This window comes from Meles meles, chromosome 10, assembly GCF_922984935.1.
Source record: "Meles meles chromosome 10, mMelMel3.1 paternal haplotype, whole genome shotgun sequence".
Classification (NCBI taxonomy): Eukaryota; Metazoa; Chordata; class Mammalia; order Carnivora; family Mustelidae; genus Meles; species Meles meles.
This window is the reverse complement of record NC_060075.1, coordinates 13,808,601-13,823,740: the sequence shown is the minus strand read 5'-3', so window position 1 is coordinate 13,823,740 and position 15,140 is coordinate 13,808,601. Positions and strand designations below refer to the sequence as shown.

At 44.7% G+C, this 15,140-nt stretch overlaps 1 protein-coding gene across 1 annotated transcript; it reads left to right on the top strand.

Moving 5' to 3' along the window:
- Positions 1 to 3,722: 3,722 nt before the first annotated feature.
- Positions 3,723 to 10,592, top strand: NDUFB2 (NADH:ubiquinone oxidoreductase subunit B2). Its single transcript, XM_046020595.1, has 4 exons — positions 3,723 to 3,881; positions 8,430 to 8,574; positions 9,765 to 9,854; positions 10,510 to 10,592. The coding sequence occupies exons 1-3, from the start codon at positions 3,772 to 3,774 to the stop codon at positions 9,837 to 9,839; spliced, it is 330 nt and encodes a 109-aa protein (XP_045876551.1). The 5' UTR covers positions 3,723 to 3,771; the 3' UTR covers positions 9,840 to 9,854; positions 10,510 to 10,592.
- The last annotated feature ends 4,548 nt before the right edge of the window (positions 10,593 to 15,140 follow it).

The window sequence follows — 15,140 nt, the reverse complement described above, 5'->3', positions numbered from 1 at the left end:
TTCTTCCTTCTTACTTTTCCTCCCTCCCTTCCTTCCTTCCTTTATTTCAGATTTTATTTATTTTGAGAGAGAGAGAAAGTATGAGCAGAGGGGAAGGGAAGAGGGAGAGAAAGAAGCTGACTCCCCGCTGACAGGGAGCCCGAAGCAGGATGTGGGGCTTGATCCTAGGACCCTGAGATCATGACCTGAGCCAAAGGCAGATGCTTAACCAACCGATCCACCCAGGTGTCCCCAGTTTGTTTGTTTCTTTTCTTTTCTTCTTTTTTTTAAAATAAGAAATAGAATTTTCGGGGTGCCTAGGTGGCTCAGCCGTTAAGTGTCTGCCTTCGGTTGAGGTCATGATCCCAGGGTCCTGGGATGGAGCCCCGCATCAGGCTCCCTGCTCAGCGGGAGGCCTGCTTCTCCCTCTCACACTCCCCTTGTTTTTCTGTCAAATAAATAAAATCTTAAAAAAAAAAAAAAGACATAGTATTTTCTCCCACATCGCAGTGGACTCTTGTTTGCTCTGGAGACCACTGCTCTAAGTAGTGAGTGAAAGTCAAGCTTTCTGCTCTCTGGAAGTTCTGCTCTGACCACAGGACTAGATTCTTCCATTCTTTCCTTCTCAAGAATTCCTTTTTGTCTTTTAGGAAGCAGCTAAGGTTTAGTCAGAGGTTCATTTGGGGCGGTGTTTTTCAGAGAGCTAGGGTGGCTCAAGGTAGCTGGGAGGGGGCCGTGGCACCATTTCGCTCCTCCATGGACACTCCGGCCAGACGCAGGGCAGTTGTCTGTGCACATACGCTGTGAGGTGACGGGGGCACGGACACAGAGCGGACGCTGCCCTGAGCCCACACCAGCTTTAACTAAAAGCCAATCGGTTTACTCACACCACTGTGACACGTATTAGTTATCTATCAGTGCCTACAAACTACCCAAAACTTAGTGGCTTGAAAACCAACAAGACTTAGTACCTCACAGTGTCTGCAAGTCCGAAATCTGGGTGCTGCTTCCCGGGCCCCCGCTCAGGGTTCTGCTAGGGCTGTGGGTATCTTGAGGCTCCACAATGGCGGGTCTGACGCCAAGCTCATTCACATGGTGGTTGGCACAATTCAGTTCCTCATGGACTGTTGGACTGAGGGCCTCGGTTCTTCAGGAAATTTTACAGCGATAGCAGGAAATGAACACAGGCTCTATGGAACAGAAGAGAAACGGGCAACAGATATGCTTTAATATGGGTAATTTGCTGGTTTTTAAATTAAGCATCTTAAAAAGGCAAAACTTGATTTATAAAGTCATCTTCTTAAGGAGAAAAGGCTATGGCTACTTCCTTGGCTGAACAGGGAACTTGATGTGGGGCTCGATCCCAGCACCCTAGGATCATGACCTGAGCCGAAGGGAGATGCGTAACCGACTGAGCCACCCTGGCGCCCCTGTGGAAGAGGTTCTTGATTTGGGGTTAGGGGCTCTATGTTAGGTCATTTAGAGTCTGTCTTTTGTTAGCAGTTGTCAGTTTGTTAACACTTGACTGGGAATTTGATTCATCACGCAGCCGGTGAGAGCTCAGTGTCAGGGCTTGGCATCCTTCCTCTCACCTTCTAAAATGCATCCTTTCAAATGGGGCGCTCATCATGGGATGCCTGGGTGGCTCAGTTGGTTAAGCGGCTGCCTTCGGCTCAGGTCATGATCCCAGCGTCCTGGGATGGAGTCTCACATCAGACTCCTTGCTCGGCAGGGAACCTGCTTCTCCCTCCTCCTCCACTCTGCCTGCCTGTGTTCTCTCTCTCAATCTCTCTCTGACAAATAAATAAAATCTTAAGAAAAAAACCCCAAGTATTTAAATAAATTTAAAAAAAATGGGGTGCTCATCTGAGAACCCAAAAGGAGCTGCCCAACTCCTAGCTGCCATCATGCAACCTGCCTAAAGCAGTAAAGGATATTTGCCCTGGGAGTTCTTAAAGCACGTCTGCAGAACGAAAATGCATCCCTGCTACATAGTCAAAATAGTTTACTGATTGGACCCTAAACTTTCTAGTAAAAAAATCCAGAATTTGTAATGTAAGACATTAAATAAAGCCAAGGACCCCACAAGTGGTTTATAAAACAATATTGCTTTAAGTGCAAGCAAGTACTGACGTTAACGGTTTTTTTTGTAATTCAGCAAGAAAGATGGTGAGGGTGAGGATGGATTTTAATTCGCCAGAATCAAGGTTTTGCTACTTAGGAAGGAAAGAAATAACAAAGCATAAACATTTCCTGAATGTGTGGTGTGGGCCAGGTACTCTCTTAAATGACTCCCACTCAGATGGGGTCCCTGGTATTCAGAGATGTAGAGTGACTTGTCCAAATTCATAGAACTATTTACTGAAGCTTGAACTCTAGATATTTTGGCCCCCCCCTTTTTTTGTTTGTTTAAGCTGTGCCTTTCCCCCCCCTTGGCCTTGACATCATAAATTCGTTCTTTGCTGGGATCAGGGAAGTTGTGTAGCCTGGGGAGTGAGCTGCCAAGGAAGGATGATGGAAAGCCCTGTCTTCCCAAATCACGAACTTCGTATCTTAGTGGCTCGTACATGTCACTAGAAACGGTAAGTGATGAATGGTAGCTCAAAGAAAGCCATGCCAGTGTATCAACTAGAAAGTCAACTTTTATCGAGAAGAAAGTGGATTCCCTCCTCCAATTTATATATCAAGTTAGAAGTTAGGATGGCAGGACAACAGGAGAGAGTCCTACAGGCCAGGTGAATTAATAGGCTGTTCAGAAGGCCACAGGGAGAGTCATCCTAAGCTTTACCTGATCCTAACTCCACGGAGAGAGATTGCCCCGTTACAGGGCACCTGGAGACCCACATCTTAGCACAGAAGGACAGGTGTCATTTATAGTCAAGGCACTCGACTCCCTAAACTCCCTAAGTATCCTATTTTTCTTGCCTGAGTGTGACCTCTTCAGTGTCTAGCTGAAGGGGCATATGATCCATTTCAAATTGAAATCCCCAAGGTGTGAGGCTGGCAGGCTAACTTTATAATTTAATCAAACCTGGAACTTTTTAGGAAAGCTGTCACCCACACAGCAGTAAAGACCCTAAGAATTTGTGGGAGTGACGTGGGGTGGGGATCCAGAGAAGCTCACAGTCCATCCAGGACTTACTAGAGGGCACTATTTAGAGAAAAAGCCAGGAATCCAGGGCGTGGCTCAGGATCAGGGAATCAGAACACGGCGTAAACCGGAGGCCACGCTTAAATGCAGATTCCTCGGCCCTACTTCAGACTGCAGAGGATCTGAGGTCGGGCTCCTCAGGTGAATGTGATGCCACCAACCCACGTAGGAGTATTTGGGAACCACCGATGGGCTGCCGGTCCGTTATCAAGTTTGCAGAAAAACAGTAAGACAATGAAGACCTTATAGAAACCGTTGTGAGCCTCTTGCAGGAGAGGAGAGTACAAAAGACTAGCTTTGGGGACGTCCTCTGGTTCAGAGGGTGTGGCGGCCTCAAAGGGTCCGGAAGGCAGTTAACTCAGGCGCAGCAGGCAGAGGAGCGGGCGGAGGTGGGAAAACACCATGTAGATCAGCAGTCGGGGAGGAGCGAGAGCCCACCCAGTTGCTGGGTTCTAAGCACACGCGTACAGAGGTTCCTAAAGCCGAGCCCCAAGCCCTGCGACCCGAACACCGCTTCCCTCCCCTGGTACAACTTCGGGGGAGGGTGTGCCGAGGATGAGCAGGTCGACGCCGTGACGTCACGGGGCGGAGCGCCGGGGGAAGTGACGTAGCGGCGGTGCGGCCTGAGCAGAGCTCTCGGGATGCGGGCTGGCATGTCTGCTCTGACGCGCCTGGGGCCTTTCGTTCGCGCTGGAGGCCGGTTGTTCAGAGGCCCCGGCTCGCGGGCGGCTGGAGGCAGTGGAGTTCGTCAGTGAGTGTTGGCTGGGGGAGGGTCCTCGCCTGCTTCTAACGGAAAACGCAGGTCTCCGGGACGCCTTCACCTTGACACCGGGCGCCTGGGGCGGGCCGGGTCCCTGCAGCGACCTCCGCCCCGAGGCATGCTGGGACTTGGAGTCCGGCTCCGCGACCTCGAGGCCTGAGTGGGGTTGGGGGCTGGGCGGTGGGCTCGCTGGGCAGGTTTTAAACTGTGTCTCGGGCCACTCCGGCCGCAGGGGAGCCTGTCGTCTGGAAATTCAGTTGATCGTAGAGGAAAGCTGGAGCTCATTGGGAAGCGAGAGCGGGAGTTGGGGATGAGAGGGCGTTCTGGCGGAGGAAAGAACTCGTACCTGTGTTTCCAGGCGGCAGGTGGGAGGCAAGGAGTGGCACAAAGGTGCCGCGGGAGACCTCTGTGTCATTTGTTAAAGCAGTTTTAAGTTCACAGCAAAATCGAGCGGAAGCCATGGAGATTTCCCATAACCCCCTGCCTCACAAGTGCATACCCTCCCCCATTATCAACATTTCCCCGTGAGAGTGTAGAGTTGATTGACACATTATCAGCCAAATCCCGGAGTTTGTATTACGGGATTTGCAACACCAGAATTGCAACTCTTGCAACACCAAAATTGAGAGCAAGCAAAGGAGGAGTCACCTGTGAAGTAGCCCAAAAATTCGACTGGAGAGCATAGTGCCGGGATGCCAAGGGATATCAGCCAAAAACAAATTGGTAGTGCAGAGAGATTCGGTAAGAGCAGGATGGACAATAGAACATTGAGTTTTAGGGTGCCTGGGTGGCTCTGTGGGTTAAGCCTCTGCCTTCCGCTCAGGTCATGATCTCAGGGTCCTGGAATCGAGCCCCGCATCAGGCTCTCAGCTCAGCAGAGAGCCTGCTTCCTCCCTCACTCTGTGCCTGCCTCTCTGCCTACTTGTGATCTCTGTCTGTCAAATAAATAAATAAAATCTTAAAAAAAAAAAAAAAGCATTAAATCTTTACAGGTGATGTTCCAGGCCCCTTCGATCATCATCTACATTTTTTTCGAAGAGGCAGTGTAGGGTCGCGGTTAAAAGCAGGATTCTGGCCCCAAACTGCCTTAATTCAAATTTCACCTCTGCCACACTCTAGCTCTTTGGCCTTGGAAAAGTTTCTTGATGATCTATAATTGCCTCCCTTTTCTCACCGGGATGATGGGGATTCTAATGTCAGTTTCCAGGGAGCTGAGTGAATGACAATTCTGTTAAGTATTTTAAGACAGCTGCTGCTGATGGGGCGCCTGGGTGGCTCAGTGGGTTGGGCCTCTGCCTTCGGCTCAGGTCATGATCTCAGGGTCTTGGGATCGAGCCCTGCATTGGGCTCTCTGCTCAGTGGGGAGCCTGCTTCCCCCTCTCTCTCTCTGCCTGCCTCTCTGCCTACTTGTAATCCCTCTCTGTCAAATAAAGAAATAAATAAGTAATGTTTAAAAAAAAAAAAAAAAAGACAGCTGCTGCTGCCTAGTAAGGACCTTACCAGTATTGTTTAACTGTTGTTACTAGGGAATGGAGACTCAAGAAGATTAAAGGAGTGACTTGCTTAAAGTCACACGTCTCTCAAAGCTGTGGAGCTGGGACAAGTTTGAGGTGGAAAGAAGGAAAAGGTCTGCGTGACCTAAACACAGATAGTGATGGAGAGCTCCCAGCCATAGCTCTTGACCTTGCATGGGAAAACTGGGGAGTGCGTCTCTTCACTGAGGTTTTGTTACTTCTGTAACGCACCTTATTTTTATCACACACTGTTGTGTGATAATAAAGTGCATATGTGTGGAGCATCTTCCGGATGCCAGGGTCCTTTCCAGGTTGTAGGGATGGAGCAGAATACAAGAGAGGTAAGGGAGCTTCCATCCTGGGGAGGACACAAGTAGAAGAGAACATGTTTAGGCACTGTTAAGTGACATGAGGAAATAAAGCAGGGCATTAATGTAGAGAGTGCCTGGGATGGGGGGGGATGGAGTTTTGTACTTAGGATGATGTGGCAGCCCAGGCCTGATAGTGATTTGAAGTAGGACCTCAGTGGTACGTCAGCCAAACAAAGAGAGACCGCCAAGTGTCGAGTCTAACTGCTGATGATGGACAAGCAAGCCAGTGAGAGTGGAATGGGCTGAGTAGAGGGGAGTGTGGTAGAGGTGAGGGGAGGGGAGGGGAGGGATCAGGGCAGGTTAGTGACAGGCCTGTGGAGATTTTTTTTTTTTTTTTAAGATTTTATTTATTTATTTGACAGAGACAGCCGGAGAGGGAACACAAGCGGGGAGTGGAAGAGGGAGAAGCAGGCTTCCTGCTGACTGGGGAGCCAGATGTGGGGCTCGATCCCAGGCCTCCGGAATCACTACCCGAGCCAAAGGCAGACGCCTAATGACTGAGCCACCCCTGCGCCCCTCAAATACATATATGTGGTCACTCTTTTTTAAAAAAGATAACATATTACTCAGCCATTAAAAAAAAAATCTTGCCATTGGCAACCACATGGATGGAGCTGGACAGTATTATGCTAAACAAAGTAAGTCAGAGAAAAACATGATTTCACTCATAAGTGGAATTTAAGAAAACAAATGAGCAAAGGGTTGGGGGGAAAAGAGGCAAATGAAGAAACGGCCTCTTAGCTTTGGAGAACACCCTGATGGTTCCCAGAGGGGAGGTGGTGGGGGATGGGTGACACAGGTGATGGGATTAAGGAGGGCATTTGCTGTGATGAGCACCAGGTGCTGTATGGGAGTGTTGAGTCATTCTGTTGTACCCTTGAAATTAATACTACACTATATTGTAACTAACTGGAATTTAAATGCAAACTTTAAAAAAACCACATACAACCCCCCCCACATACATACATATGAAAAAGTAAAAACCATCTCTTACACCATCCATAGCTAATTATCAATATTTTATGTAGATCCTTCCAAATAAAAGTGTTAATATATTGAATAAATATTTGCATAAAAATGAAACTATCATTTCAGTGTGGTATCATGCTGATGGCAGTTCTAATTAAGAACTGTGTCTTTGGTTCATAAAATGAGAAAATAATTAGCATTGTTTATTTATAGGCAATATATAAGAGCTTAGGCTTTGCCTCCAAATAAAACCCCAGTGTTTTCATTTGTAAACATTAAGAACCATAGGATCTGTCTCCTAGGGTTATGAAAATAAATGCTAATGTATATAAAATGCTTTGTGTAGTGTCCGGCACATGGTAAACACTCAGTAAATGATAACTGTTCATAACCTTTAAGAGCAGGACAGACTAATAAAAAGGGTAGGATGTAACATGTATCAGGGACCATAGATGTATTTGTGTTCACAGATCTACAGTACATTTGGGAGAAATGACAGTGCAGTTTTGGTAGTTTTTGCTGCACAAAAGAGCCCATTTTATAAGCTGTTCTTATGAAATTTTTTTAAAAAGATTATTTATTGACAGAGACACAGCGAGAGAAGGAACACAAGCAGCGGGGGGTGGCAGAGGGAGAAGCAGGCTTCCCGATGAGCAGGGAGCCTGATATGGGGCTCTATCCCCATGTGGGTCTCCATCCCAGGAACCTGAGCTGAACTGAGCCACTAGGTGCCCCCTGAAATGAAATTTGTGAATACACTTCTATGGGAATTCTCTTTAAACTCTGTATTTTTGTATAGTAGAATATGTATAGCTGCTAAATAGAGTTTGACAGTAACGCCATTAAGTATGAATTATATTAAGTTAGATTCGATCAGTAATAATTATAATCTAACCGAGTAAAATGACTGCGGACCTCATAGATTGTGTCCCACAATTTGTCAACAGAATCTAAATGAAAAAAAAAAAAAAAAAACCAACAGAAAAAGTTGTTCATACTTAACTGTTTAAGGCTCTTTGTTTTGTTCAGAACTATTAGCTTATTAAAAAGGATTTGCTGGCGTGCCTGGCTGTCTCAGTCGGTGGAGCATGCGAATCTTGATCTCTGTCCGAGTCATGAGTTCGAGCCCCACATTGGGTGTAGAGATTGCTAAAACAAAACAAAACAAAACAAACTTACCAAAAAAGATTTGATGAGTCCTCTTTTCCGTATAATATTCTTTATATTAATAAAGACTGGGATGCCTGGGTGGCTTAGTTGGTTAAGCAGCTGCCTTCGGCTCAGGTCATGATCCCAGCATCCTGCGATCGACTCCCACATCGGCCTGATTTGTTTTTCTGGATAAGCTAAGTGACCGACTACTGCAGGTTCACATTACTTAATTGGAACTTTGGGGCCAGTACCCCATTATTAACATGTTCCTATTTCTGCTGTAAAATCCATGAATATTCACTAAAGGGAAATAATCGTGTCTCATCCATGCAGGCCAGTTTTTGCTGCCAAACAAGTTTAAAAGCAGGCTTATGAAAGACAAGCTTCGAGGGATTATGGAGCTCTGTCATCCTGTACTTTGTGGAGGAGATGGGAAACGCTAGATTTGGTTTCTAGATGGAACTCAAAAGTTTTGGATGATTTCAGACTTGGAAGAGGTACCGAGCTGCATGACGTTTTGTTCTGTCTCGTAGTGCTGGTGGTGGTGTGCATATCGAGCCGCGGTATAGACAGTTTCCCCAGCTCACCAAGTCCCAGGTGATCCAGGCCGAGATATTCAGTGGGACCATGTGGTTCTGGATTCTCTGGCGTTTTTGGCATGACTCAGATGCTGTGCTGGTAAGTGCAGGAGAGTAATTCCTAATATATTGATGGAGTATTATAACTACTTGGATTATTACTAAATAGTAATAGCTTAGCTTTTTTTCCCCCTCCTTCCTGTTTGTAGACTGTTTTTCTATCTAGATAACATCCCTTTACCATGTTGTCTTTGTGTATGTGCAGGAATCCTGTTACTTGATGAAATACATAACCTCTGACCTTCCCCACTCACAGATGTGTGTGTAGGTAGTCCATCTCTTATGGTTTCTGTTAGGTTGCCGTATTTGGAAGGAAGACTAGAAATGAATTGTTTTACTTTCTGAACAAGGGGTTCATCAGTGGGTTAAGTTTCACACTTAAATTTCCTTAAATGCTGAATGTCATCTAGTCTATCTAGAGGCCCAGGGCAACCAAATTGGGGTGGGAGAGAGGTGGGCTCACTTGTCCTAAGGAGAGAAAGTAGCTAGTGGTAACTTTCTGGCATGTCATCAGCCTTGACTAAGCTTTCATGACTTTACACAGACCCTGTTCTCTAGGCAATTATGTCTTTAAGCCATCGAAATCTGCGCTTGCTGACCCAGATAGGACAGGAAAAAAGTCTTCAGCGTCCACGTCTTAGACACATCATTTCTCTTACAGCTTCTCTGTGCCCTTGTTACCCAGTAGAGAGCTGCTCAGTGTCTGTGAATTGGCAGCACGTAGTCTCCCTTAGCTCGCCATAGGTCAGCTGTGAGGAGGCCATGTGGTCGCTTGGCCTGAGACGATGATGCCGCCAGACACGTCCTAGATCAGGACTGGAGCTGCATGCGCCCGCCGGAGCCTGCCAGGTCTCCCCCAGGTCGGCAGCAGTGACGGGACACTCTGAGACGTTCTGTTTTACTGGGGCTTCAACACGTCGAGATGTGGGAGATCTTTGAAATCTGTTGTCTCCCTTCCTCCATCATAAACACACACCGAAATCCTGGCTCAGGCTGGTGGCCCCACAGCGGCCTTTTAAAGTTCAGGCCGCAGCCCATGTGAGCGGATTGAAGAACAGCTGGACCATCCCGTAGTTGAGAGTAGTGGAATTTGTTCTGTAGCAGGTCAAGGGCTGTGTGTGTGACAGCCTTACCATACATATAGATACGTGTGTGTGTGTGTGTGTGTGTGTGTGTATTCATTGTATGGAATATAGATTCTTTACTTTTTTTTTTAATGGTTGTCACCAGGGTCACTTTGCATACCCAGATCCTTCCCAGTGGACAGATGAAGAACTGGGTATCCTCCCTGATGATGAAGACTGAGCTCTCTGCAAGCAGGTGTGCCCCGAACTCCTTTTCAAAGTCGTTTATCTTGTGTTGATTAAAATGTTTGACTTTATCATGATCTTGACGACAGTACATTTTTCTAAAAGCATGAGGGACAGTTAACTATAGCCTGTCTAATTTCTGCCTTTTTAGTATTTTTGTATCTGCTGTCTTCCCATTCCCTTCTTTTGGTCTCCTCTTCCTTTTCACTATGTTATAAAAAAATTCTCTTCCTGAGTTTTGTTACAGTTTAGGGTCCTGTTTAAGCTATCGATCAAAGACTTTTTTAAAAAGTCCTTTCCTTTTAAGATTTTATTTATTGGGCACCTGGGTGGCTCAGTGGGTTAAAGCCTTTGCCTTTAGCTCAGGTCATGATCTCAGGGTCCTGGGATCGAGCCCCGCATCGAGCTCTCTGCTGCTTCCCCCCCCTCTCTCTGCCTGCCTCCCTGCCTACTTGGGATCTCTGTCTGTCAAATAAATAAATAAAATCTTAAAAAAAAATGAGACTGTAAACCCTTCGAGAAAGCGAGGTGACTTTGCTTCTCAGGAAGACCCCTCAGACAGTCCGTGTTCAGTGAGTGCTTGAAAAATGGAATGAACCAAAATGATGAATTTGAATTATTGAAAATAAAAGTACTTAAAGCTTTCTACTTTTGTTTCCCTGCAGGAGCCAGGTGAGAATTTCAAGCGTTTATGGACGTCATATTGTACGTGAAAGTTGTAAAATTAAAGTGTTTTGGTCAACAGTAAGGAACAGAGTTCTGGATGTTTCTCATAACGACCGCCACGCTTTCTGGATTATTTCCTGTGCTCCCAGCTGCTGTCCTGACTGGTTCCAGGCCCTTTTAGGGGGTCCTCCTCCAGTGGAGGAGACCTGGCACAACACCCATTTCTATCCAAATTTTGTTACAGCCATTACAACTATAACAATCACATCTTTATTTATGTAAGTGTATATATATATAAATAAAATACATAGTTTATATATAACAAACCCACGGCACATACTACTGCTGTTGGAAACAGGTCCTGAGTCTTGGCTATGTGGACCTAGGGGAGTCATCCCTGGGGAATCCTCGTCAGTAACTGACGGTGAAGGGACCAGAATATCCTTAAGGGTTCCTTCTGCACTAACATTTTACGAGCCTTGGAGAACTGTATAACCCACGCAGCAGGTCCAATCAATGGTCACGGCCCCTGGTAAAATTTCAGAACTAGTATGATAGAGTGCTTTATAATAGAATTTTATCACAGTCACGAAAAGCATTCATGTTCTGGACTAAATTTTAAGGAAAACCTCTTGTGGAGTAATACTAAAAAATAAGGCCCCAATCATGTATGAAGTTTATTTAAAAATGAGTTTCTTAAAAAAAAAAAAAGCTTGTGGGGCGCCTGGGTGGCTCAGTGGGTTAAAGCCTCTGCCTTCGGCTCGGGTCATGGTCTCAGGGTCCTGGGATCGAGCCCCGCATCGGGTTCTCTGCTTGGCAGGGAGCCTGCTTCCTCCTCTCTCTCTGCCTGCCTCTCTGCCTACTTGTGATCTCTGTCCAATAAATAAATAAAATAAAACCTTTAAAAAAAAAAAAAAAGCTTGTATAATGTATTACAGAATTACATTTTTTACATGAGAAATCTATAGTTCAGAGAAAATTCTTGTCTCCACAGAACTTTATGATTAGTTGGAGAGGGGCATGAAGGCCAGAAACCAGATGCCTCAAATAATGTGCCATCCTGAAGACTTTTCTGTTCCTTCCTATAGTTCTTGGACATAAGGATTCCTGGTGAAGCCTGAAAATGGTTTACTTCTTGGGGTGCCTGGGTGGCTCAAATGGTTAAGCAGGTGCATTTGGCTCAGGTCATGATCCCAAGGTCCTGGGATCGAGCCCCGAATCGGTTTCCTTGCTCAGCTGGGAGCCTGCTTCTCTCTCTCCCTCTGCTTCCTGCTCTGCCTACTTGTTGTGCTCTATCAAATAAATAAACTCTAAAATAAGATAAAATGGCTTACTTCTCTTCTGGTAACAGCCCAGTTACCTGACACAGCTTGAAGTTATTCTAGGTGTCTTTCAAACTTGAGGTCATGAAATCACATGCACAAATCAACTCACTGGGGTAACCAGTGTCGTTAAAAAAAAAAAAAGTGTAAAACACAATGCAGTCTCAAATATCTATATATCTGTATATCTGTACATTTTGTGTTACCATAGAAAATGTATTGGAAATTTGTGTAAAAAAAAAAATTGAAAGACCATTTTCAGGGGAACTTCTCCAGCTAGACTCTTTTTTTTTTTTTTTAAGATTCTATTTATGTGATAGAGACAGTGAGAGAGGGTAACACAGGCGGGGGAGGTGGGAGAGGTAGAGGGAGGCTTCCCGCTGAGCAGGGAGCCCGAAGCAGGCCTTGGTCCTATAGGACCTGAGCTGAAGGCAGAGGCTAACGGAGCCACCCAGGCACCCCTCCAGACCAGACTCTGAACTTTAATGACTCAGTTACTGCACACACTTCAACAGAGCCACTGCCGGGGAGCAGTCAGGTCCCAGTGTCCTAAAATAACGGAGGGGCATCACCAACACTGGACAGAGGCTGTCCCCACCACTGGAGTGCAGCTGGTACAAGGTAGCAGGTGTTTACCTGGCCCATGTGCTACAAATAGTTTTCACACAAGTAACTTCTACCCACCCAGCTGTAACTGACATGAAACAAAAGGCACATTTCCCAGGCTCTGCATTGCCTGGAAGAACTGTCAGAACCAGTGTGACAGTGATAGAAAAAGAATCTTGATAAAGACTTCTCCATGCAGTCAATCTTTATTATAGCAGTATTCGCATATTCACATCAAGTACATAGAACTTTTTGCCTTTTATATAATACAGAGTTTTTAAATAACTTTACACAGAAATAAATCTCTTCAATCTGAATTTCAGGTTTTTTTTTTTTTAAATTCTCCATGCTTTCTATCCAAACTGAACAATATTTTCCATTGTACAAATTTACATGAGAAAAACTCCAAAGTACAAATGAAGGGACCTGAGCAGGAAAGAACCAAAGTATCAAGAAGTGGGTATGGGGGAGAATTAAAAAAAAAAAAAAAAAAAAAAAGATTCAAGCAAACATTGAGGATTAAGGGATAACAGGGAGACATCATCCATTTGACTGAAAATAAATGTCTTTTTTTATGAATTGAAAAATAAGCTTTAAAAATAGTTACTCCATTGTAATTTTTGCAAAGCAGGTATAAAGAGGTCTCTGGACAATTTAAAAGTCCCCATTTTTTTTTCACTGGGCACACCCCAGACTCCATGAGAACGTTTTCAATGCTTGAGTGGAACTGAAGTGAACTAAACCCAAACCTTTGGCAGCAAGAGAGAGAGGAATGTGTATGCGAATCGCCATTAGGTTTGGAGTGGGAAACCAGGAGCCATTAATTCACTGCGGTTAAAACACAAAGGATTTCCCTTTCAAGAGTTGTCCTCAAACCAAGAAGTAAATGAAAAGGGGGGTGTTTTCCTTTTTCTTGGTTTAAACCAAAGAGCAATCCTAAATACTGAACCAGGATTCAAAGGGACACAGGTTGAGGAATGGTCAAATTTCAATCCCCGATCAGCTGTGTGCTCCTAAGAAGGCCACTGCTGAGTGAGGAAAGGGTCAGAGGGTACAATCAACAAATGAGATCACCACAAAAACATACCACTGTGATAAGAGTCCTTTAAATCAGGCAATATCATGAAGGCCAAATCAAGACCATAACCTGCCGCATGGCCAAAGGAAGAACAGAAGACCCAATGAATGCGTTTCCAAACGGAGGAGGGAAAGGGTACAGCACACACACAGACACAGAACAGACACCCACGCACGCGCACTCCAGATGTGAACTAATACAACGTGAAGATAAATAAGACATAAAGGTTAGCCACTTATGCCGGTAATTAACATGAATAAAAAGGCATTATATGTTCACATAGCTGGTTTTAATCAGCTATGGAACATATACAAATGTATTAGGAAGGAATGTTTTTTTTCTTTTAAAAACTGTTCACAGCTTAGAATAAAAAGCACATTTATTGCACTCTTACATTTTATTTCAGGTAATTATAGTTTATTTCCCACTGTCACATCAATTTCCCCCTAGCCCCAGACTTAAGCCCACACCCTCCCACCTCCCATTTTGGTCCATTTTCTCTACATTTGTGCCTACTCTGTGAGCTTTGTTGCTAGTCTGAAGTTTCTTCCACCAAGATACATGTGGGTTAAAAAAAGGCTTAACACACAAATGCAACACAGAATAATTTTCTACACAAAACTGGTACTAAGCAACTTACAACCCCCCATCCCCACCCCTGTAAACGGAGCCCTTCCCTGCTGCATCTCTTTAGCCAACTTCCTTCCCAGTTCCCTACAGACCATGACGACCGCTAGCTGATCAGGAGTGCGGGACAGGGAGCTCAGCCTGCCTGAGACCAACAGATGGTTCGCACAAGTCTTGTTTTTGATACTAACACGAATAAACAGATTTTAGTTGTTTGCCAAGAGTACATCAATCTACAGAATTCTTAAAAAACAAACTCCTCACACACACACACACACACACAAACAGATACACTGGCTGTGTCCTCACACACAACTGGTTATATCACTGTAATTAGTCAAAACAGAATTTTGTTAAATAAAATTATATATTTTAATAAAATTAAACATTTTAATAAAACTAATTTAGTAATTAATAAAACTAACAGTTGGGTAAAGGGAATCAGGGTAAAAAAATTAAATTAAAAAAGGACTAAAAATTAACAGCTTGAGTTGTGGATGTTGAAATAAAAGATCTACGTAATCACTGTGAGGTGAGGACGAACCATCCGTATGCATGTTAAAGCACTGTTAACCTTACTTTAAGATTTTAAGACTTAACGATTCTGTCCTCCTTTACCTTAAAAATCCTGATAGAAACCATTACCCTTTCCACCACTGGCAAAATTTAGGACTAAATTTCAACTTCGTTGTCTTTGCCTGAACAGAAGTGAAAATAAGAGCTTACTCTCTAGCGTGCTGATAAAACAAAAATCTTACCAGTGTTTTCAATTCTACCAGAGCTAGCAATACACTGGCCCCTTCATTCTCCTCTGGCCAATATATGAATCAGGCAGAGGCAGAGATGCTACTGTCCTCCTAGGGTGCTCACCAACCTAGGGGCGTCAGCAATACAATGCAGAAAAACCTGTAGAGAACTTGCTGAAGACAGTACACTGTCCTTCCCCAGGGTGGCAAGAAATGCCAACAAGATACAAAAAACACACTGTGGAGTGTGT

Coding starts and splice junctions, on each gene's coding strand:
- NDUFB2 (XM_046020595.1), top strand. CDS start 3,772: ATGCGGGCTGGCATGTCTGCTCTGACGCGCCTGGGGCCTTTCGTTCGC. Junction 3,882..8,429: donor GGAGGCAGTGGAGTTCGTCA/GTGAGTGTTGGC, acceptor TCTGTCTCGTAG/TGCTGGTGGTGGTGTGCATA. Junction 8,575..9,764: donor ATGACTCAGATGCTGTGCTG/GTAAGTGCAGGA, acceptor GGTTGTCACCAG/GGTCACTTTGCATACCCAGA.